Source organism: Salvelinus sp. IW2-2015, linkage group LG20 (assembly GCF_002910315.2).
Source record: "Salvelinus sp. IW2-2015 linkage group LG20, ASM291031v2, whole genome shotgun sequence".
Lineage (NCBI taxonomy): Eukaryota > Metazoa > Chordata > Actinopteri > Salmoniformes > Salmonidae > Salvelinus > Salvelinus sp. IW2-2015.
Genome location: NC_036860.1, coordinates 57352665 through 57375567, shown reverse-complemented (window position 1 = coordinate 57375567; position 22903 = coordinate 57352665). Strand labels below are relative to the sequence as shown.

At 44.3% G+C, this 22903-nt stretch overlaps 1 protein-coding gene across 2 annotated transcripts in view; it reads left to right on the top strand.

The window, feature by feature from the left end:
- The first annotated feature begins 8382 nt into the window (after positions 1–8382).
- Positions 8383–22903, top strand: part of LOC111980255 (splicing regulator ARVCF-like) — a 31246-nt gene continuing 16725 nt past the window's right edge. Inside the window, exons 1-7 of one of the 2 annotated variants that reach the window (XM_024010946.2) lie at positions 8383–8684; positions 13592–13768; positions 16046–16629; positions 17638–18116; positions 18244–18427; positions 18656–18773; positions 18954–19122. In XM_024010946.2, the coding sequence (XP_023866714.1) occupies positions 8664–8684; positions 13592–13768; positions 16046–16629; positions 17638–18116; positions 18244–18427; positions 18656–18773; positions 18954–19122 (1732 nt within the window). In that variant the 5' untranslated portion in view covers positions 8383–8663. The remainder of the gene's footprint in view (positions 8685–13591; positions 13769–16045; positions 16630–17637; positions 18117–18243; positions 18428–18655; positions 18774–18953; positions 19123–22903) is intronic. The other variant, XM_024010948.2, reaches the window with a different exon arrangement.

The window sequence follows — 22903 nt, the reverse complement described above, 5'->3', positions numbered from 1 at the left end:
GTGATTAAGGCAGTATTCCAGAACTGTAGGACTGCACTGAGAAGTACTGACAACATCATCAAGCGGTTACACAGGGTCAGGTGCTCATAATACAAAAGAAAGTGGAATGAACAGCCTTTTTTAACAGTAGACTATCCCTGCTGCAATCTTTCCGTTTCTATGGTTCTGCAGTTGGCAGCAGTCTTTTTTCTCATTCCTTTTATCACAGAACCGTGTGGCTTCACAGAACATGTGTTTTGTAGATGCATGTGTCTGGGAGTCCCAACAAATGCACTATTCATGACCATTCATCTCTTCTTAAGGCTAGAACATCACATGACAACAGCTCCTGGTCTCCTCTTTTTCCCCCCCTTCATTTTACCTATCAATTGTTATATGTAAAATTCTACTGTTCTTCAGACTTTGGTTCATCCTTTCATTTTCTTCCTCTTCTCTTTGTTCCCCTCTGAATCCCCCCTGATTATGAGGTGGTGCTCACTACAACCCTACTGTGTCTAATCACCAGTGTGAATGAGCTCTTTTGATCTTCACCAAGCTTGTAGGAATCATGATTGACACATCAACTGTCTGAAGTCTAGCAATGGGATCGCTTTAAAATCTGTTGATCAAATATTAATCTTGGTTTTCTGTTCACGTGTGTTTTTAGCATTGGCCCAGTTACAGATCTCTGAGCTTCTGGTTTTGATGTAGTTTTCATACTATTAAACCCCCCCCACCCCAACCTCTCTCTCTCCCTCGTGTCTCTGTTTCTGTAGCCTGGGGTAATATGCTAATGAGGAAGGCTGCTGTGAAAAAGAGGGTTTGTGGTTTGTTGAGGGTGTGAAGTGAAGCAGATTCTGGTGTCAGAGTAGCACACCTTCTTACACCATGTTATGGTTATGTTTTTGTGACCAATGGTGATAAAGTTATTCAAGAGGACACACACAACACACACACACACACACACACACACACACACACACACACACAACACACACACACACCACACACACACACACACACACACACACACACACACACACACACACACACCCTCCTCCTAATTGATATGCCCCATCGATCAGGTTCATTAGTGCCTTGCTGATTGCCAGGTTCAGATTACCGTGGCGCTGATGCATTTAATTTTCTCCCTGGGTTGCTTATGATGAAGGGTTTCCTGTGGTGACACTTGACAGGAAGGATCAGTATAAATCACAACACTCTGGGTAGTTCAGGTCTCTGGGGGGTCCTGGTTTACATCCATTATTTATCACAATTCAAGGAGACTTATTAGCTATTATACAGGTATGGGATCTTAATTTGATCACCCTGTTGCAGGAGAACGATCCTGCAATGCAGGAAATGTAAAACTTGTTGTGTCACACCGTGATCTGTTTCACCTGTCCTCGTTATTGTCTCCACCCCCTCCAGGTGTTGCTTGTTTTCCCCAGTGTATTTATCCCTGTGTTTCCTGTCTCTCTGTGCTAGTTCGCCTTGTATGTCTAAGCCTACCAGCAGTTTTTCACGTTTTCCTGCTTTGCCTTTTCTCCTTTTTCTAGTCCTCCTGCTTTTGACCCTTTCCTGTTCTGGACTCTGTACCTGCCTGCCTGACCATTCTGCCTGCCACTCTGTACCTCCTGGATTCTGATCTGGTTATGACCTTTTGCCTGTCCATGACCATTCTCTTGCCTATCCCCTTTGGATTTATTAAACATCTTAAACTCCAATCATCTGCCTCCTGTGTCTGCATTTGGGTCTCGCCTAGTGTCATGATATGTAGTGTATTTGATGTTTAAAAAGGCTTCTGACATTAGTTTTTTTATTAGATTTTCCCTTATGAAAAATGTATCAACCCCTGCTAAAATGTCCATTATTATCCACATAATACTTAACATTTTATGTTGCTGCGGGATTATTTTCCTGCTGTAACAAACTGGCTCAAATGAAAATCCTACATCTGTACAGTAGAACTTTAACATCCCATTGGTGCTTTGTTGGCCTGTCTGAATTTCCATTCCTTTTCCTTTTTTCCTTTTCCTGTTTTTTGTGTGGATTATTCTGATTGGCAGGTACTGCTGTACTTCAAACTGTGTCGGTAGTAACTCGAAGACAGATCATCAGGTGCGGCGGTATCATTAGTAGTCGGAGGGAAGAGGCTCTCAAGATTACTGGCTCCATTCTGGGAAAAGCTCCTTCTTTCAAGTCCTAGATATATTACAATTTGTTATTTTTAAGAGCCTGGTCCCTCCATACACCAATGACTAAATACAGAACATTATCCTGTGTTATAGTTCATTGTTGACCTTTGTTGGTATTTCCAGATACGGCTTAATTTCAATGGACTACGCTGCTGCTGAGTCAACAACAAGATCTAACAATTCACTTTAATCTCCTTGGTCACAGATTATAATTGTGTATTTTAGCCGTTAAACTAGCTGTGTTGTGAAGTCCTCCATGTTAATTCTACTAATAAATTAGCCTCGGTCACATCAGACTTTCACAGAGGTGGGTGGGGGAAGGAGGGGTAGGAGGGTTTAGTAGGGATGAACAGGATGAACCGGAGGCATTGAATGTGTCTGTGTGATAGAGAGAATGTGGGAATGAGTGGATGTGGAGGAATGCAATGCTGAGCATGACAGAATGTGTGTCTATTTGAGCAAATTATTAGTCTACTGTACTGTACAATGTCCATAACATACGTACAGTATTTCTGTGTGGGATCCCGGATGCATGGACATGCTCGTATGGGTAGGTCTATAGGCATGTTGGTTCTTACTAGCTGTGCCCCTTGTTCTCGGGTATTATCATCTTTATATGTAGAGGCTGGCATTCTTAGCCCTCCGATATGCAACTTTTCAGGGAAGTTAGGAACCAATATACACAGGCAGTTAGGAAAGCTAAGGCTAGCTTTTTCAAGCAGAAATTTGCATCCTGTAGCACCAACTCCAAAAAGTTCTGAGACACTGTAAAGTCCATGGAGAATAAGAGCACCTCCTCCCAGGTGCTCACTGCACTGAGTCTAGGAAACATTGTTACCGCCGATAAATCCACGATAATTGAGAATTTCAATAAGCATTCTTTTACGGCTGGCCATGCTTTCCACCTGGCTACCCCTACCCGGATCAACAGCCCTGCACCACCGACAGCAACTTGCCCAAGCCTCCCCCATTTCTCCTTCACCCAAATCCAGATAGCTGATGTTCTGACAGAGTTGCAAAATCTGGACCCATACAAATCAACTGGGCAAGACAATCTGGACCCTCTCTTTCTAAAATTATCCGCCGCAATTGTTGCAACCCCTATTACTAGTCTGTTCAACCTCTCTTTCGTATCATCTGAGTTCCCCAAAGCTGCTGTGGTCTTCCCCCTCTTCAAAGTGGGAGACACTCTAGACCCAAACTGTTAGAGACCTATATCCATCCTACCCTGCCTTTCTAAGGTCTTCGAAAGCCAAGTTAACAAACAGATCACCGACCATTTCGAATCCCACCGTACCTTCTCCGCTATTCAATCTGGTTTCCGAGCTGGTCATGGGTGCACCTCAGCCATGCTCAAGGTCCTAAACGATATCATAACCGCCATCGATAAAAGACAYTACTGTGCAGCCGTCTTCATCGACCTGGCCAAGGCTTTCYACTCTGTCAATCACCYRATTCTRATCYGCAGWCTCAWCAGSCTTGGTTTCTCWAATGACTYCCTCGCCTGGTTCACCAACTACTTCTCAGATAGAGTTCAGTGTGTCAAATCGGAGGGCCTGTTGTCCAGACCTCTGGCAGTCTCTATGGGGGTGCCACAGGGTTCAATTCTCGGGCCGACTCTTTTCTCTGTATACATCAATGATGTCTCTCTTGCTGCTGATGATTCTCTGATCCACCTCTACGCGGACCACACCATTCTGTATATATCTGGTCCTTCTTTGGACACTGTGTTAACTAACCTCCAGACGAGCTTCAATGCCATACAACTCTCCTTCCATGGCCTCCAACTGCTCTTAAATGCAAGTAAAACTAAATGCATGCTCTTCAACCGACCGCTGCCCGCACCTGCCCGCCCGTCCAGCATCACTACTCTGGATGGTTCTGACTTAGAATATGTGGACAACTACAAATACCTAAGTGTCTGGTTAGACTGTAAACTCTCCTTCCAGACTCACATTAAGCATCTCCAATCCAAAATTAAATCTAGAATCGGCTTCCTATTTCACAACAAAGCATCCTTCACTCATGCTGCCAAACATACCCTCGTAAAACTGACTATCCTGCCGATCTGTGACTTCGGCGATGCCATTTACAAAATAGCCTCAAACACTCTACTCAGCAAATTGAATGCAGCCTATCACAGTGCCATCCGTTTTGTCACCAAAGCCCCATATACTACCCACCACTGCGACCTGTATGCTCTCATTGGCTGGCCCTCGCTTCATATTTGTCGCCAAACCCACTGGCTCCAGGTCATCTATAAGTCTTTGCTAGGTAAACCCACGCCTTATCTCAGCTCACTGGTCGCCATAGCAGCACCAATAGCACGCGCTCCAGCAGGTATTTACAAATCTTGGCCAATTCTTGCTTTGGCCGCCTCTCCTTTCAGTTCTCTGCTGCCAATGACTGGAACGAATTGCAAAAATCACTGAAGCTGGAGACTCATATCTCCCTCACTAACTTTAAGCATCAGCTGTCAGAGCAGCTCACAGATCATTGCACCTGTACATAGCCCATCTGTAAATAGCTCATCCAACAACCTCATCCCGATATTATTTTTTTGCTCCTTTGCACCCCAGTATCTCTACTTGCACATTCATCTTCTGCACATCTATCACTCCAGTGTTTAATTGCTAAATTGTAATTACTTCGCCACTACGGCCTATTTATTTCCTTACCTCCCTAATCTTACCTCATTTGCACACACTGTATATAGATGTTTTTCTATTGTGTTATTGACCGTTTGTTTATTCCATGTGTAATTCTGTGCTGTTTGGCCAGGTCGCAGTTGTAAATGAGAACTTGTTCTCAACTGGCCTACCTGGTTAAATAAAGGTTAAATAAAAAAATAAAATAAATAAAAACAATTCTTAAAGGCCAAGTGCAGTCAAACATGTGATTTTTCCTCTGTTTTATATATACACTGCTCAAAAAAATAAAGGGAACACTAAAATAACACATCCTAGATCTGACTGAATGAAATATTCTTATTAAATACTTTTTTCTTTACATAGTTGAATGTGCTGACAACAAAATCACACAAAAATGATCAATGGAAATCAAATTTATCAACCCATGGAGGTCTGGATTTGGAGTCACACTCAAAATTAAAGTGGAAAACCACACTACAGGCTGATCCAACTTTGATGTAATGTCCTTAAAACAAGTCAAAATGAGGCTCAGTAGTGTGTGTGGCCTCCACGTGCCTGTATGACCTCCCTACAACGCCTGGGCATGCTCCTGATGAGGTGGCGGATGGTCTCCTGAGGGATCTCCTCCCAGACCTGGACTAAAGCATCCGCCAACTCCTGGACAGTCTGTGGTGCAACGTGGCGTTGGTGGATGGAGCGAGACCTGTCTCTTATACACATCTAGATGTGTATAAGAGACAGCTCTTTCACTGTCTGTGGTGCAACGTGGCGTTGGTGGATGGAGCGAGACATGATGTCCCAGATGTGCTCAATTGGATTCAGGTCTGGGGAACGGGCGGGCCAGTCCATAGCATCAATGCCTTCGTCTTGCAGGAACTGCTGACACACTCCAGCCACATGAGGTCTAGCATTGTCTTGCATTAGGAGGAACCCAGGGCCAACCGCACCAGCATATTGTCTCACAAGGGGTCTGAGGATCTCATCTCGGTACCTAATGGCAGTCAGGCTACCTCTGGCGAGCACATGGAGGGCTGTGCGGCCCCCCAAAGAAATGCCACCCCACACCATGACTGACCCACCGCCAAACCGGTCATGCTGGAGGATGTTCCAGGCAGCAGAACGTTCTCCACGGCGTCTCCAGACTCTGTCACGTCTGTCACATGTGCTCAGTGTGAACCTGCTTTCATCTGTGAAGAGCACAGGGCGCCAGTGGCGAATTTGCCAATCTTGGTGTTCTCTGGCAAATGCCAAACGTCCTGCACGGTGTTGGGCTGTAAGCACAACCCCCACCTGTGGACGTCGGGCCCTCATACCACCCTCATGGAGTCTGTTTCTGACCGTTTGAGCAGACACATGCACATTTGTGGCCTGCTGGCGGTCATTTTGCAGGGCTCTGGCAGTGCTTCTCCTGCTGCTCCTTGCACAAAGGCGGAGGTAGCGGTCCTGCTGCTGGGTTGTTGCCCTCCTACGGCCTCCTCCACGTCTCCTGATGTACTGGCCTGTCTCCTGGTAGCGCCTCCATGCTCTGGACCCTACGCTGACAGACACAGCAAACCTTCTTGCCACAGCTCGCATTGATGTGCCATCCTGGATGAGCTGCACTACCTGAGCCACTTGTGTGGGTTGTAGACTCCGTCTCATGCTACCACTAGAGTGAAAGCACCGCCAGCATTCAAAAGTGACCAAAACATCAGCCAGGAAGCATAGGAACTGAGAAGTGGTCTGTGGTCACCACCTGCAGAACCACTCCTTTATTGGGGGTGTCTTGCTAATTGCCTATAATTTCCACCTGTTGTCTATTCCATTTGCACAACAGCATGTGAAATTTATTGTCAATCAGTGTTGCTTCCTAAGTGGACAGTTTGATTTCACAGAAGTGTGATTGACTTGGAGTTACATTGTGTTGTTTAAGTGTTCCCTTTATTTTTTTGAGCAGTGTATTTACACACTATGAGGTTGGAATATTACTGTGAAATTGTGAAAATGATGATAGTGCAAGGGCTGTATGAAAAGACTGCCGGATATATTCAGCCTGTTTTGGTTGGATGGAGTTTTGGCCTACTTGGTGACATCACCAGGTGATAAATTAGTTAATAGACGAATAAGAAAGAGAGCTCCAAACCTCTCTGCCCAAAACAACTAGTTGTCACTTTTCCCCTCCCCACTCAGACCACTCCTAGACAGTTCTAGCAAGATTCTAGCTTGAGAAATTGCTCTTTGCTAAGAAGCTATTATTGGTTATTTTGACCATTTTAATTTAAAGCAATCACAGTAAGGTGCTTTAAAAATATTTTTATTTTTCATGATATCCAATTGGTAGTTACAATCTTGTCCCATCGCTGCAACTTCTGTACAGACTCAGGAGAGGCGAAGGTTGAGAGCCATGTGTCCCCAAAAATCCAACCAGCCAAGCCACACTGCTTCTTGACACACTGCTCACTTAACCCAGAAGCCAACCCACCAATGTGTCAGAAGAAACACTGTACACCTGGCGACTGTGTATGTACCCGGCCCGCCACAGGAGTCACTAGAGCACAAAGACACCCCAGCCAGCCAAACCCACCCCTAACCCGGACAACATTGGGCCAATTGTGTGCTGCCTCATGCCTAGTATCGAACCCAGATCTGCAGTGACGCCGCTAGCGCTGCGATGCAGTGCCTTAGACCGCTGCGCCACTCGGGAGGCCCAAGGTGCTTAATAGATATCCAGAAGTTATTTGATATTGAGATAAAAACGGCTGCATTGAACCTTTAAGCCATCCTATTACTGCCTAGTTAAATAAAGGTTAAATTAAAAAAATCCTATTACTGTAATATTCAAATCAATGACAAACATATTTTGTTCACTATGTGTAGCTTTCTGTTTTGCATTTGCATTTCACTGACCATGAGTTGGAGCTTACATCACTCTATGGTGCAAGGCATGTTTTCACAGAGCACTATAGGGGGAGGATTTTAGTGTCTCTTTAGATGAGTGGGTTTAATATTCAAATGTAATGTTGTATCATTTAATTACATGCAAATGTCTAGTTTTACTGGAGGCTGCTATCTCGGTATGTGGGGCTCTCTTTTCCTGCTGTACCCAGAGTGTCCTTCCTCTCCTCCTCTCCTCCATCCCTCCATCCTTCTCTCCCTCCATCCCCTTTTTCCCTATATCCCTCCCTCGGTCTGTCCTGCACGTGGGTGACAGGGCTGGGCTAGTGCAGCCAGCCTTCTCCTTGCTCCAGCTGCATCTGTTTGTCAGCCCAGAGGGAAATGTGTGTGTGTGTGTGTGTGTTTCACTGTTTCTCTCTGCTTGGGCGAGAGAGTATACAGAGCATACAGATTACTGGTCTTTACAACTATGTAATCAGCGTTTATATAGCAGTATTTAGCAGTGTTTCTTTAGGTGTGATTTAACCACCATCTTGCTACTAACCCAGAACTTGGATACAGCTGTTTGTTTCTATGACAGCAGAGAGGGTTGTGTAGTGATGAGGTTGCCTTTTTGTTGTTGATTCAGCATCTCTTTCACGAGGGAAAGTGCAGCATTCATCTGAGCCCACTGTGTGAATGTGTGAGAGAGTGTGTGCCAGTGTGTCCATATGTGTGTGTCTATGTGTGTGTGTGTGTGTGTGAGAGAGAGAGAGAGCGTGTGCATGTGCCTGCGCGCGTATGTGCGTTATTGAGAGTCCGGGAGGAAGGATGGTTGCTCATGTCTGAACTGCCTCCACACTCGCAGGGAAAGTCAAGGCAGAAAATAGCAGAAGGGGGGAAACAGACGCAGTGGTCTCATCTCACAGAGGACTGATTCTGTCCATCATTTGTTGGGGAAGCAAATCAAAGGGATTTGGCAATGCCTGCAGAGGTGAAAGGGGTAAGTGTTTTGATTTAGTATTTGTTTTCTCTTCTCTATCCTCCCTATTTTCCCTCTGATGCTTTCCCTACAGGAGCCCCATCCACAGCTGTGCTGTATTCTGTATGCTATGCTTGTTTCATGAAGGGGAAAGCATTATTTTCTCCTCTCAGATCAGTGTGTTGCAGTTTCCCATTCCTCGTGTGTGCTCAGGGACATGCTGTTAACACCTCTGCTCAGTGTGTATACTGCAGGCCATATGGAGAGGCTGTTAATCATGGTAACATTATGAGAGGAGGCTGAGTGATAACCACCCACAGGGGAATGTGCTGCTGCTGCTTCATACGCTTTTACACCCAGCACACCGCCAGCCAGCCAGCCAACCACCAAACACACCGCCAGCCCAACCTGGTCTCAGAGCATTTTGCATTATTCTGAATGTAAATTCGAGACACTCCATTTAATATAATATGATATGTTATGTTTTGTATGGTATGGTATGTATTAATTTCTGGATGTCCATCACCTATTTCGTATGATATGTTGTAAATTACAATTGGTATTATATGTTATGAATTTGCGAAACGTACAATACGTTACGAATTTGCAAAACGTATGATATGTTACGAATTTGCAAAACGTATGATATGTTATGAATTCTTTCTAGCTCGTTAACGTTAGGGTTAAGTTTAGCAGTTAGGTTAAGGGGTTAAAGTTATGGTTAGCTAACATGCTATGTAGTTGCAAAGTTGCTAATTAGCTAAAGTTGCCCGTGATGAGATTTGAACTTGTAACCTTTGGGTTGCTAGACATTTGTGTTATACACCCACCCATCCACCCCAGGTTGCTAGATGTTCAGGTTATATGCCCACCCACCCACCCACCCATCCATGCAGCCGTTTGTATCTGTCTTATGTAACCATACCAAACGTAACAGTGTCTTGGATTAACATACAGAATAATACAAAATGCTCTGAGACCAGGTTGGCCAGCCAGAAACTGCAAGTTAGAATGACATTAAATATGACCATGCAGTATTTCATTGTTTGTGCACCAGGGGGCTTCCTGCCACCTGCTTCCTGTTTCCTGCATCCTGCACAGACAAACACAAGGGATGAGAGGTGTCCTGTCCTTATTCTCAATGGAAATTAGTCTTGGCACCGCAGTGAATAAGATGGGAAATCCTAATGGCGGCAGATCACCTAGCAATTAAGTGTGTTGGGCTAGTAACCAAAAGATTGCTTGTTTGAATCTCCAATAATCTGTCGTTGTACCCTTGAGCAAGGCACTTAACCCTAATTGCTCTGGATAAGAGCATTTCATAAATGGCTTACGCATCACTGTGCTGGGAGATTGGACAATGCTGTGTTTGTGTAATGTGGACAGAAAATGTTTTCCTCCCACATCTTGGCTGCATTACAGCACAAAAACAAGTAATCTTCTTGCTCTGATCCTGTCTAATTATGAACCCTGGGAGTATATCTATTATGACAGATGATTACTGTATTTACATACATTTTGTGCACACGTTCATTTGACATCAAGTACTGGAGCAATACACATTTCTCTCTCCTCTATCTGATGAACCCAAATTGACTGCATTGTCAGTGTTAATTCCAACAGGATCACAGTTTCTCCTCTGATCTGCATTAATACCGGGATAGAGGGCAGCATGATTCATCTATCAAAATGAGGTTGTGACAAGTATTAAATGTGGCTTGCGTCTGAAGTGCCCTTGACCCGGCGACTAAATCTGAACTCACTCAGCAGAAGATCAGACTGTGGGCCTTTCCGCTATACTGTCGTGCAGTCAGCCCCCATTGGACAGCTGAATGTAACAAGGCACTAATCGTGTCACTTTGTCCCCTGCTTCAGTGCCTCTAACATCTATCTAATTAATCTCATTGGTAAACAGCAAATACAGGCTGTAGATTAAGGAATATGAGGATATTTATTTGATGTGATGGAGGAAAAGATATGGTAGTTGAACAGTGTTCTATGGATGGATGAGTGCTTTGAGTGTTTGATGATAAGTGATGGCTGGTCAAATGGAGGTATGGCTGCACAGTGTCTGAAAGATTTGTTGGAAGTCTAATCTAAAAACAGGGCCAGGTGTGATTTTTTTCACAAGTCCCTAACCTCACTATCTATCCCTCTATCCCGCTTTCAAACCCTATTACCATCGCTCAAGCCCTCCATCAAGCCTTCCTTTAGCGAACAGAGATACCCTGCCTATTCCTAGCCACCCAGCTATTCATTTACCTCTGCTTTGCAATACCTCCAGTCATTCATCCCTCCAAGGCTGTTTAAGCCTGCATCATCTCCTGTCCTTTCCTCTCTTTGGCTCTCTCTCTCTTTCGCTCTGTCTCTCTCTCTCTTTGGCTCTCTTTCTCTCACTCTTTCTTTCTCTCGCTCTCTCTTTCTCTCTCTCTCTCTGCTGTGTGACAACCATTGGGCTTTCATCTCTCCTTCTCTCTCTCTACTCTGACAAACGTATTTGCATGAAGATGAGGGCTCTCATGTTTGACATTGTATGTTTGGGAAATGGAGGCTGCGAGTGAATCGAGCTCTCCCATTGCATTAATGAGTTATCCATTATTATTATACCTCCTGCTCCACATTCTGTGGACTATTTTACATTCAGGCCCCCACTATTAAACCTTTGGATTTTATGTGGACTATTTTACATATTGCTTCATGAAGTTGGAATACTGCTGAATTCAGTTCTAGTATGTTTCAATAAGACGAGCAACCTGGTATTCTCATTTGTTTCTGCACAGTAGGATTGAGAGCACTTTCATTTAGTATGGTGAGATATGATGCGGTGAATTTTATGTTGACAGATTATCTGCTGGCTTGCAAGAGATATTGGCACATAAATCTAAATTCTCCCTCATGGTGAATGCGGTTCTAATGATGATCCTATTGACTAAGATCTCAGATTCAGACACTCTTGGGCTTTAGTATGTGATCAAAACCGAATTGTCCCTGTCTAAAGAGTATTAAGCAAAAACATGGAAACATTTATTATGGGTCATTATGTTCTTATTTTATGCCTCTTTAGTCTATTTATAGACCCATTTTAAGTTGTTTATGTTCTATATTTAATAAATCCTTGTTTTGGGGAAAACTACAATCCCACTGGGCACAGATGTCAATTCAACATCTATTCCACGTTGGTTCAACGTTATTTAGTTGAAATGACGTGCAAACAACGTTGTTAAACCAGTGTGTTAGTTTCTTCTTGAAGTAAATAAGCATACATAACTAAATTACCCTGTATGCCTGAGGCTAGCTACTGGATGGAAAGGGCTGATTAAAGGCAGGACATTGTTATATCTCAGTAATTATGCCAAAACATTTCTCCTCATTAATCTTTTAACACATCAACTCTATCAGCATCTGAACCTCCACAATTACTACCCGGGCCGGCCCTAGGCACAAGTGACATAGGTGGTTGGCTAGGGCCCCCGGCTGCTAGGGGGCCCCCAACCAGTTTAGGAACTCAGTCGGGGACTCAATTTACTGTTGAGCGTTAGAATAGTAGAATACGGCCTACCGAGTGGCGCAGCACTCTAAAAGCACTGCATCACAGTACAGTCACAGCACAGCACACTACAGATCTGGGTTTGATCCCAGACTGTGTCACAGCTGGCCGCAACCGGGAGACCCATAAAGTGGTGTACAATTGGCACAGAGTCGTCCGGGTTAGGGGAGGGTTTTGCCAGCCAGGATGTCCTTGTCCCATCGCGCTCTAGCAACTCCTTGTGGCAGGCCGGGTGCATGCACACTGGTTCGTATCACCAGTTGTATGGTGTTTCCTCCGGCACATTGGTGGGGCTGGCTTCCGGGTTAAGCGAGCAGTGTGTCAAGGAGCAGTGTGGCTTGGCAGGGTCATGTTTCGGAGGACGCATGGCAGTGAGTGGTGGGACAAGACAGTAACTACCAAATTGGGAGAAATAGGGGTAAAAAAAGAATAATAGAATACACAAGGTGTAATAAAAAAATGGTTGTGCATCAGCAGTCCCTCTTGTTATGTCAGTCATTCAATTAGCTCATGTCAGCTATTTTTTGATTGGTAAGGTAGTCTACCCAACTATCTAAACTTGTAGTAATCATGGCTGAATTACCGACCAGGCACGAAGGGCATGTGCCCAGGGGCCCTGACCTCCAGGGGACCCCATTGATTTTCTTAGTTACTCTCACTCAGATATCATATTAACATGGCATAAGTCATGGAAAAATGTGTAGAATTACAGGAAATTAGCTTTAAAATGGCAGAAATGTCTCTCCACTCCATGACAAAATGTGTAGAATTGCAGGAAATTAACTTGAAAACGTAACATTTTTCTCTCTGCCGTCAAGAGGGGGGCCACTAAAATGTTTTGCCCACGAGGTGGTGGGCTAGTGCCAACCCTGATTACTATAGCATTCTCTACTCTTTTCCATTCCCCATACATGGCCACACATCAGTGTGGAAGTTCTGAATAGTTTTATGGCCTTGCTCTATAGCCTATACAGTGAGGTGGGTGGTTGAAAGCGAGGGCTTAAAAATGAACAATTGCGAGCAGTCAGCAGGGGAAGTGAAAGGTCAGCAGAATGGCAGTAGCAGATTGGTCCACGGGGCGAGAGGGTCTCAGGAGAAATCAAACCGCCGCACTTTAATTAAACAGGTGGAGCTCATTCTCACATTTAGATAATACCCTCTCCTGCTCTCACCGGGCCTGTCACCTTTAGTTCATGTCTGTATTCCTCCCTCTCTTTACAAAGGGTACTGGGCCCTCTCTCTCTCTCTGTGAAACTTTCTCTTCTGCACTTGGTCTGTAGGAGTAGGATGTCTCTAACTAAATCTCTTCCCTTTGCTGTGCGTGCCATGTCTGTTGTGTAGGAGTCTGAGTGTGTAGCTAACTCTTTCTCCTGTTGTGTAGGAGCAGATCCCAGAGGGGCCCTCCTCTCTGGGGGCCATGATCCTGGAGCCCAAGGAGCCCCCGGTGGAGCATCCATTGCCTGCAGACGATGACCTGGACACACCCACCTCCAACACCTCCGTGGTCACCTCCACCAATGGCAGTTCCACTACAGAGACACAATACTCAGAGGCAGAGGTCTTTATCCCCTGTACAATGCTTACTTTAATGACTTAATTTATCACCCATATCCCCTATATAATGCTTACTTTAATTACCTAATTTATCACCCATATCCCCTATATAATGCTTGCTTTAATTCCCTAATTTAGCAATCAGCTGTCATTTCCCCCAGGATCATACTGTAATCATTCTCTGCTCCACTGTAATCTGAAGCATGGATTACTCCTTCATTATATGTCCTATAAAACACCCTATCTCTGTGCATTAAGATTTATCCCAGAACAATGGGAAACAATAATAAACAATTTCCTGTTGGACTGTGTTTTTCATCTGCAGCCCTGGTGAGCCATGATTTTAATCTGAGCCATCCGCCAGAGACGAATTGCAATTCAACAGAATGTACATTTAATGGCCATAGCTTTTTGAACTGAAGGCTGGTGCGTGCCAGGCTGACACAATTTTTCTTGGGGAAGTAGCAGCTAACAGAGAAGGCCCCAAAGCTTATCCTAGTGTAGAGAATGGCTAGTGGATACTATTTCCACATTCATACACTACATGACCAAAAGTATGTGGACACCTGCTTGTCGAACATCTCATTCCAAAATCATGGGCATTAATATGGAGTTGGTCACCCCTTTGCTGCTATAACAGCCTCAACTCTTCCGGGAAGGCTTTCCACTAGATGTTGGAACATTGCTGCAGGGACTTGCTACCATTCAGCCATAAGAACATGAGTGAGGTCGGCCACTGATGTTGGGCGATTAGGCCTGACTCGCAGTCGGCATTCCAACTCCTCCCAAAGGTGTTTGGCGGGGTTGAGGTCATGGCTCTGTGCAGGCCAGTCATGTTCTTCCACACCAATCCCAACGAAATATTTCTGTATGGACCTCGCTTTGTGCACGGGGCATTGTCATGCTGAAACAGGAAAGGGCCTTCCCCAAACTGTTGCCACAAAGTTGGAAGCATAGAATCGTCTTGAATGTCATTGAATGCTGTAGCATTAGGATTTCCCTTCACCGAAACATGAAAAACAGCTCCAGACCATTATTCTTCCTACACCAAACTTGACAGTTGGCACTATACATTGGGGCAGGTAGTGTTCTCCTGGTGTCTGCCAAACCCAGATTTGTCCGTCGGACTGCCAGATGGTGAAGCGTGATTCATCACTCCAGAGAATGTGTTTCCACTGCTCCAGAGTCTAATGGCGGCGAGCTTTACACCCCTCCAGCCGACGCTTGGCATTGCACATGGTGATCTTAGGCTTGTGTGTGGCTGCTCGGCCATGGAAACCCATTTCATGAAGCTCCCGATGAACAGTTCTTGTGCTGACGTTGCTTCCAGAGATACCGCTCGGTAGTGAGCGGTCCAGTTCTGTGAGCTTGTGTGGCCTACCACTTTGCGGCTGAGCCGTTGTTGCTCCTAGATGTTTACACTTCACAATGACAACACTTACAGTTGACCGGGGTAGCTCTAGCAGGGCAAAATTTTTAAAAACTGACTTGTTGGAAAGGTGTCATCCTATGACGGTGCTATGTTGAAAGTCACTGAGCTCTTCAGTACGGGCCATTCTACTACCAGTGTTTGTCTATGGAGATTGCATGGCTGTGTGCTCGATTTTATACACCTGTCAGCAACGGATGTGGCTGAAATAGCCAAATCTACTAATTTGAAGCAGTGTCCATATACTTTTGGCCATGTGGTGTACTATACATCTGAGTCAGACTATTTGAGTCATCTGACTTCATACATATTTACATCATATTTGTAGTGGTGCAAGATAAAAACACTGATTATATGTTGACCTTGTTCTATCAAACAGACCATTTACATTTTCTGCAGTTTACTGTAGTACTCAACACTACTAGCTGGACCTCAGCTTGTTTCATCACAGTCCAATCTAAACTCTAGGGAAATACAATTTCACTGGCAGTCAAACAGAATTCTTTATTTACTGGCCCACCTCAAAGCCAGAAATCTGCTGGAATAAAAATGATGGATCATTCCTGTGAGACAAGAGCTGGTGGGGGATTATTGTTTTGTTTAATGGAGAGTTAAATGTTTATCAAACTGTGCCATTTTGTGTTCTCTGCTGGTGGGAAAAGAATTATAGTAGTAGTTTTGGTGGTAGATGTACTAGTGGTGTCGTAATAGTGATAAACATAGTTTGAGGCACTGAGCGCAAGTTGAGAATGTAGTCTCATTGGTTGGACTGGAGATGGGATTATTAGATCCTATAGTAAGACTGAGTCTGACAGATGTACTGAGATTAACTATGTGACTTCCTCTCTACAGGACCCCAAGGCTGTTGAACTGGGGAGTGACCAGGCAGACACTCTGGGCACTCCAGACACCCCCGCCCCCCAGCTTCCCCCAGCACCGCAGCCTCCCCCGGTTCCCCAGATCCCCTTGGTTTCAGACGACCCATCTCTGAAGCCCAGTCCTCTAACCAACGGCCAACACTCCTCTGAGGCTCTCACAACCCCTATCACAACCACTGTTACCACCAACACTCTCCCTCCTCCCTACAACAACACCATCAGTGAGCCCCAGACAGAGAAGCCTGAAGGGCAGAACAGCGCCTACACCCTCCCTGACCCTCGCTTTCCTGGCCTGGGGGGTGGCATGTGTGCTGGGTATGGCAGCCTGTCTCGAGGTGGTGTCCACCAGAGCTCCCTCCACACCTACTGGCCCTCCAGGAACTACCAGCCCCAGCCTGGGGGTCACTACACCCTGCCCCTCCCCAGGGACATCTACGGCCAGGTGGGCCTGACCAACCAAACCGGGAAGGAAGGACCAGGGGACGACACCCTGGGTGGAATCCACCAGCTCAGACCCATCACTACCATGGAGCTCCTGAGGGAACCTTCCAGAACCAGGTTAGGATATGGGCTAGCTAGTTAGGCACAAGCATGACAGCAGAACTCCATAGCAGCAGATCCAAGCTAATAAGACTGGTGAGTTATTTGAACTCAGAGGATGGACAATAGTAAAAGAACATTACATTTTTACAACACAAATATCAATACCCTCTCTGTAAATGAGTTTACCCTTAACAAAAGCTAATGCTTTCTTCAAGGCAGGGCATTGATTTTCGCTGTGTGTAGGTAGTCATTCGAAAAATGAGGGCATATTCTGTGTAACGTTTGCTACTGACAAATAGAAGAGGAGTCATATACTCTATCATTATCTGCATAAATGCTGTTTTCAGTGAAGAGAGAACTCTTCATCATACACACTGACCCTCAAAATCTGATTCAATTGCTTGTATGTAGTTTATGAACACATTTCCAAAAGAGGAGACTAGAGAATCATACCATACAACTCAACACATTATTTCAGCTCAATATGGATTAGAACCTGTCAATGTCCATATTGCATTCCATAGCAGTGTGCCCCAGTAGGAGCTGCTAGCTGCAGTAGTCCCTGTGGTGTCAACATGGTGAGGAGGGCGAGACAGATGACCAGCAGATTAGGAGCATGTGGTATCAATCAGGGGAAGCTGCCTGCCACCAGTCGATAAATAAGGTTTCACCTGTATTACTGACTGACAGCAGCACTTTCCTCAGCTCATAAGCTGTGAATGAGCTGTTTACAGAGGCTACTGGACACCATCTCTCCTCCCTCTACCTCTGTCTCTCTTTCCCTATCTTTTGCTCTCCCTCTTTCTCTCCATATACCAGGAACTCAGGCTGTGAAGATAAAATGTCTGTTTGCACAACTGTTCAGAGAAAATACCTGAGCAAATAACAGTAATTGTTCAATAAATAAAATCTAATTGTTTTCTGTGCTTTCTGTCTGTCTCTCTCTACATATAGGCCTATCTCTTTCCCTTGTCTCAGCCCCCCCTCCCCACTTAACCCCTCCATCCCTTTATATTTTTTCAGAGGTGGATACGAGGAGGCTCTCATGTCCCAGGTGGATGGGGATCCCATCTCCTTCTTCCAGGCCATGTCCAGGGCACAGATGCTACAGTTCCCCCACAAGCGCAGTAGCATGGTCAGCCTGGACAGCATCCGTAAGGACCCCCGCTGGAGGGACCCCAACCTGAGMGAGGTCATCACCATGCTCAGCCACCCCATGGACCCGGTCAAGTCCAACGCCGCCGCCTACTTGCAGCACCTGTGCTACGAGAACGACCYCATYAAGCAYGACGTCAGGCAGCTGAAGGGGGTTCCAGTACTGGTGGGCCTCCTGGACCACCCTAAAGCCGAGGTCCACCGCAAGGCCTGTGGAGCCCTGAGGAACATCTCCTACGGGAAAGACCACCACAACAAGGTGGCCATCAAGAACTGTGACGGCATCCCGGCCCTGGTCAGACTGCTGAGGAAGTCCAGTAACATGGAGGTCACAGAGTTGGTCACAGGTACAGTGAGCCTATGACAGAAGTCCTGTACAAACATCTCTGCAATGGTCATGAGTCACCCTGATTATTACCCAACCACCTCACTTTACTAACAGTAACTTACATATCCATATTATTTTACGTATAGGAACCCTGTGGAATCTGTCCTCCCATGAGCCTCTGAAGATGATGGTCATCAATCATGGGCTCCAGACGCTGACTGATGAGGTCATCATCCCCCACTCTGGCTGGAGGAGAGACCTCACTGAGCACTCAAGACCCCAGGAGACAGAGTGGACAACCGTGTTCAAGAACACCTCAGGGTGTCTCAGGTACAATATATCAGCTACATAGATGACAAGGTCATGGAACCTTACACAAGAGTAATTGAGAGTTTATTGCTCCATTAATAGGACATTTCTAAATTGGACGTAATGGTAAATGAGTTACTGACAGCTTGCAAATAGTGACGCTATGCTAACTAATAGTGACGCTATGCTAACTAATAGTGACGCTATACTAACTTAATCCGCTCCACTAATAGACCTGTGTTGTCCCAGGAATGTGAGCTCAGATGGGGCAGAGGCTCGCCAGAGGCTGAGGGAGTGTGAGGGGCTGGTGGACGCTCTCCTCCATGCCCTACAGTCAGCGGTTGCCAACAAGGAGACAGACAATAAGGTGACCGCAGACATGGTTGAGCACATGTAAATTCCAACTAAAACACTATGGCGGGAGTGCGAATCAGTACATTAACCAAAAGTATTCTGGACCACATGTGTGAATCAGATCCTCCCTATATTCTATGCATCTTCTGTCTTTGATAAGCATCTTTGTGTTGTTTATGCTCCTCTCTCTCAGTCAGTAGAGAACTGTGTCTGCATCCTGAGAAACCTCTCCTACCACGTCCACAAAGAGGTGCCAGGAGCGGAGCGATTTCAGGAACCCGTGGCCAATCAGGTGCCACGGTCAGGATCAGGAGGGAAGAAGAAGAATGAGGCAGACTGTTTTGGAGGGAAAAAGCCCAAGGGTCAGTTACCGTTTTTGTCAAAGACTTTAGCAAATTTTTCAGATGTAAGTGGTATATTAAAAAAACTCTGAGTACAAAACTCTTAACTGATAACACTTAATTCCCCCTATCTTATGTTCAGAATCTTTGATTGTGCATTCATTGGGGTTTAGTCATTCATGCAATATCAACGTTTTCTGTGAAATACCATGAGCACATTTTGTTTAGTCACCAATACATCAGATAATGTTAGGCTCAACAGTCAGTCATTTTAACTACCTTTTAATCCAATAGCAAAAAATACAAGATACACATTTCAAAACTGTTCTTTTGGAAGTGCTAAATAGAAAGAATAGTAGATGGTGAATACTATTTTCCATACAGTATTTGACTATATAAATTGACAGGCATAAAACAAATATAAAAAAAGAATATGTACCCAATGGCAGGTTGTGAGCATGTTGAGAGATATGTCAGTCTTACAGTTTCATTAGCCTTATACAGTACATAAGCAGGACAAATAATCAGAAATAGGGCTATTGTAAAGCAGTTGGCTACTGTAAAAACGTACCATGGTGTTGTATGCTATTTCTGCCCCATGCAACATTGTTCAAGCGCAGTGGCAATTTTAGTATGTAAATCTTGGTGGCGCAAACGCAACCATTCTTCGGGGGGATGCATGCCAGTAAAGCCACTACACAATACAACACTAAACAATACATTAATTGCATTATAACGGTGACAAACGTGCCCACAAACTGTTAGGGCCTACATAAAGCTGTCCCAACAGCAGAACTTTCTTTTCAGCACCACGGAGGGAATCCTCACTACTGCTACACCCGGCTATCAGCGGAGCCTAGTCTGGCAGCAAAACAGTTCATTCAGCCTAATTTACTGCCTTAAAAAAACATAGCTGATATGGCTGACTTGCTTAAACAAATGTGGTTTCTACTGACAATTGAGATATACAAACTATGGAATAAGGGAACGATGAGCGGATAAGAGGCTATCCGTAATTTCGATTAAGTCATTAATGAGCGAGCTAAGACGGACTAAGTCAATCTAACTATTTGTTCAGTACTTTTGAAATGTACAGCGACAGAATTCAGAACATGGACTGTTCTTATAGTATTCTCCCTGTACACCAAGTCAGAACCGTAGGATTAATAAAGGGGGCATATCAGCAGAGACGATGAAAGCTCTTACAATATTCGATGATGACATTTCTCTAAAACAGGCTATAGGCTACATGTGCACCACCAAGTCCGAACAGTAGGCTAAGTTCTTCTTAGGGGACAGTAGGGGACCTGTCGACAACTTCCGGTGAAATTAGAGGGCGCGCAATTCAAATAAATAATCATTAAAATTATGGATATTAAACATCTAGGTACATACAAGTGTCTTATATTGGTTAAAAGCTTAAATTCTTGTTCATCTAACTGCATTGTCCGATTTACAATAGGATTTACAGCGAAAGCATGCCATGCGATTGTTTGAGGACGGCGCCCCACATCAAAATATTTTTCAACCAGCACAGGCTTCATAAAATCACAAATAGCGATTAAATATTCACTTACTTTTTGAAAATCTTCCTCTGATTTGCAATCCAAAGGGTCCCAGCTACAGCATGCATGGTCGTTTTGTTAGATAAAATCCTTCTTTATATCCCAAAAAGTCTGTTTAGTTGGTGCCATCGATTTGAGTAATCCACTCGTTCAACATGCAGAGAAAGGAATCCAAAAAGCTACCGCTAAACTTTGTTAAAACAAGTCAAAATACGTTTCTATCTAATCCTCAGGTACCATAAAATGTAAGTAAACTATAATATTTTGTACAGAAAGATGTATGTTCAATAGGAAAGTAAAATTAGCAGGTGCGTGTCCTCTTCATCGTGCGTGCGCACAGACTGATTTCCAACTCTGACTCCCAGTACCAAAACTCTAAATTCTTCCTCGTTTGGGAAGAAACAAGCCTGAAACCTTCAACAAAGACTGTTGACATCTAGTGGAAGCCATAGGAATTGCAATCTGGAAGCTGGAATTGCAAATGCCCCATAGCATTCCATTGTAGGAGCATGGACTCTCAAAAAATTCTGGTTGGTTTTTCTTTGGATTTTCTCCTACCATATCAATTGTGTTATAGTCTCATACATTATATTAACATTTATAAAAACTTCAAAGTGTTTTATATCCAATGGTACCAGTTATATGCATATCCTGGCTTCTGGGCCTCAGTAACAGGCAGTTTACTTTGGGCATGTCAGTCAGACAGGAAGTAGAGAAAAATAGACCCTAGCCTGAAATTATAAGTGGGAAAGGGACCAAATTATTAGGGTGAGGCACATAGGCTACTAACATCTTACTACACAATATACACATAGCATTACTTTCTTAGCTATACTATACATACAGTGGAGCAAAAAAGTATTTAGTCAGCCACCAATTGTGCAAGTTCTCCCACTTAAAAAGATGAGAGAGGCCTGTAATTTTCATCATATGTACACTTCAACTATGACAGACAAAATGAGAAAAAAAAATCCAGAAAATCACATTGTAGGATTTTTTATGAATTTATTTGCAAATTATGGTGGAAAATAAGTATTTGGTCACCTACAAACAAGCAAGATTTCTGGCTCTCACAGACCTGTAACTTCTTCTTTAAGAGACTCCTCTGTCCTCCACTCGTTACCTGTATTACTGGCACCTGTTTGAACTTGTTATCAGTATAAAAGACACCTGTCCACAACCTCAAACAGTCACACTCCAAACTCCACTATGGCCAAGATCAAAAAGGCCTCTCTCATCTTTTTAAGTGGGAGAACTTGCACAATTGGTGGCTGACTAAATACTTTTTTGCCCCACTGTATCTCCCTGGCAAATTACATAATTTACGCAGCAACATACAAGATATTTTTGGACTCACCTTGTTGTGCTGTGCTCACTTGAACAGGAATGTGGCGTGGCGGTCCTTCTTGTGGGCAGATTTCATCATCAAACGTTGCCATCAAAGTCTGGCATTCTCTGGATTTATGGTGCTTTCAAGACAACTGGAAACAAAAACAGAAAACAAGGTCGAATCATGATGTCGGTGATCTTCAGGTTGGAGCTCTAGAAAGAGGCCAGAGTTCCCGACTTAGAATTCTGTGTTGGATGACCGTTCAAAACGTATTTTCCCAGTCGGGGCTTGTTTTTCTTCTGAGTTCCCAGTAGTCTTGAACTCACTGAAGTCTGAGATTTCCCAGTTCAGAGTTTCCAGTTGTTTTGAATGCGGCAGAAGTCATGCTGGATTGACAGCATGGCCAATGCATTCAACCTTTTCTGGCCCATGGTGTTGCATGTGAATGTTTATGCTTTTAATAAGCATGGAAAAGAGACCCTTAAACCCAGACTTGGACCTTCTCCACTGAATAGCAGGCTAGTGATTGCTTTGCAACGCTTGCAGTTAGCCACTGATTCCTTCCAAACCACTGAATTTGAATTTGCAATTTCCAACTTGTTGTGTAATGTTTATGTCCAATGGCCGATGAGCACCGATACAGCTGAAGTCGGAAGTTTACATACACTTAGGTTGGAGTCATTAAAACTCGGTTTTCAACCACTCCACAAATTTCTTGTTGACAAACTATAGTTTTGGCAAGTCTGTTAGGACTTCTACTTTGTGCATAACACAAGTAATTTTTCCAACAATTGCTAACAGACAGATTATTTCACTGAATCACAATTCTAGTGGGTCAGAAGTTTACATACACTAAGTTGACTGTGCCTTTAAACAGCTTGGAAAATTCCAGAAAATTATGTCATGG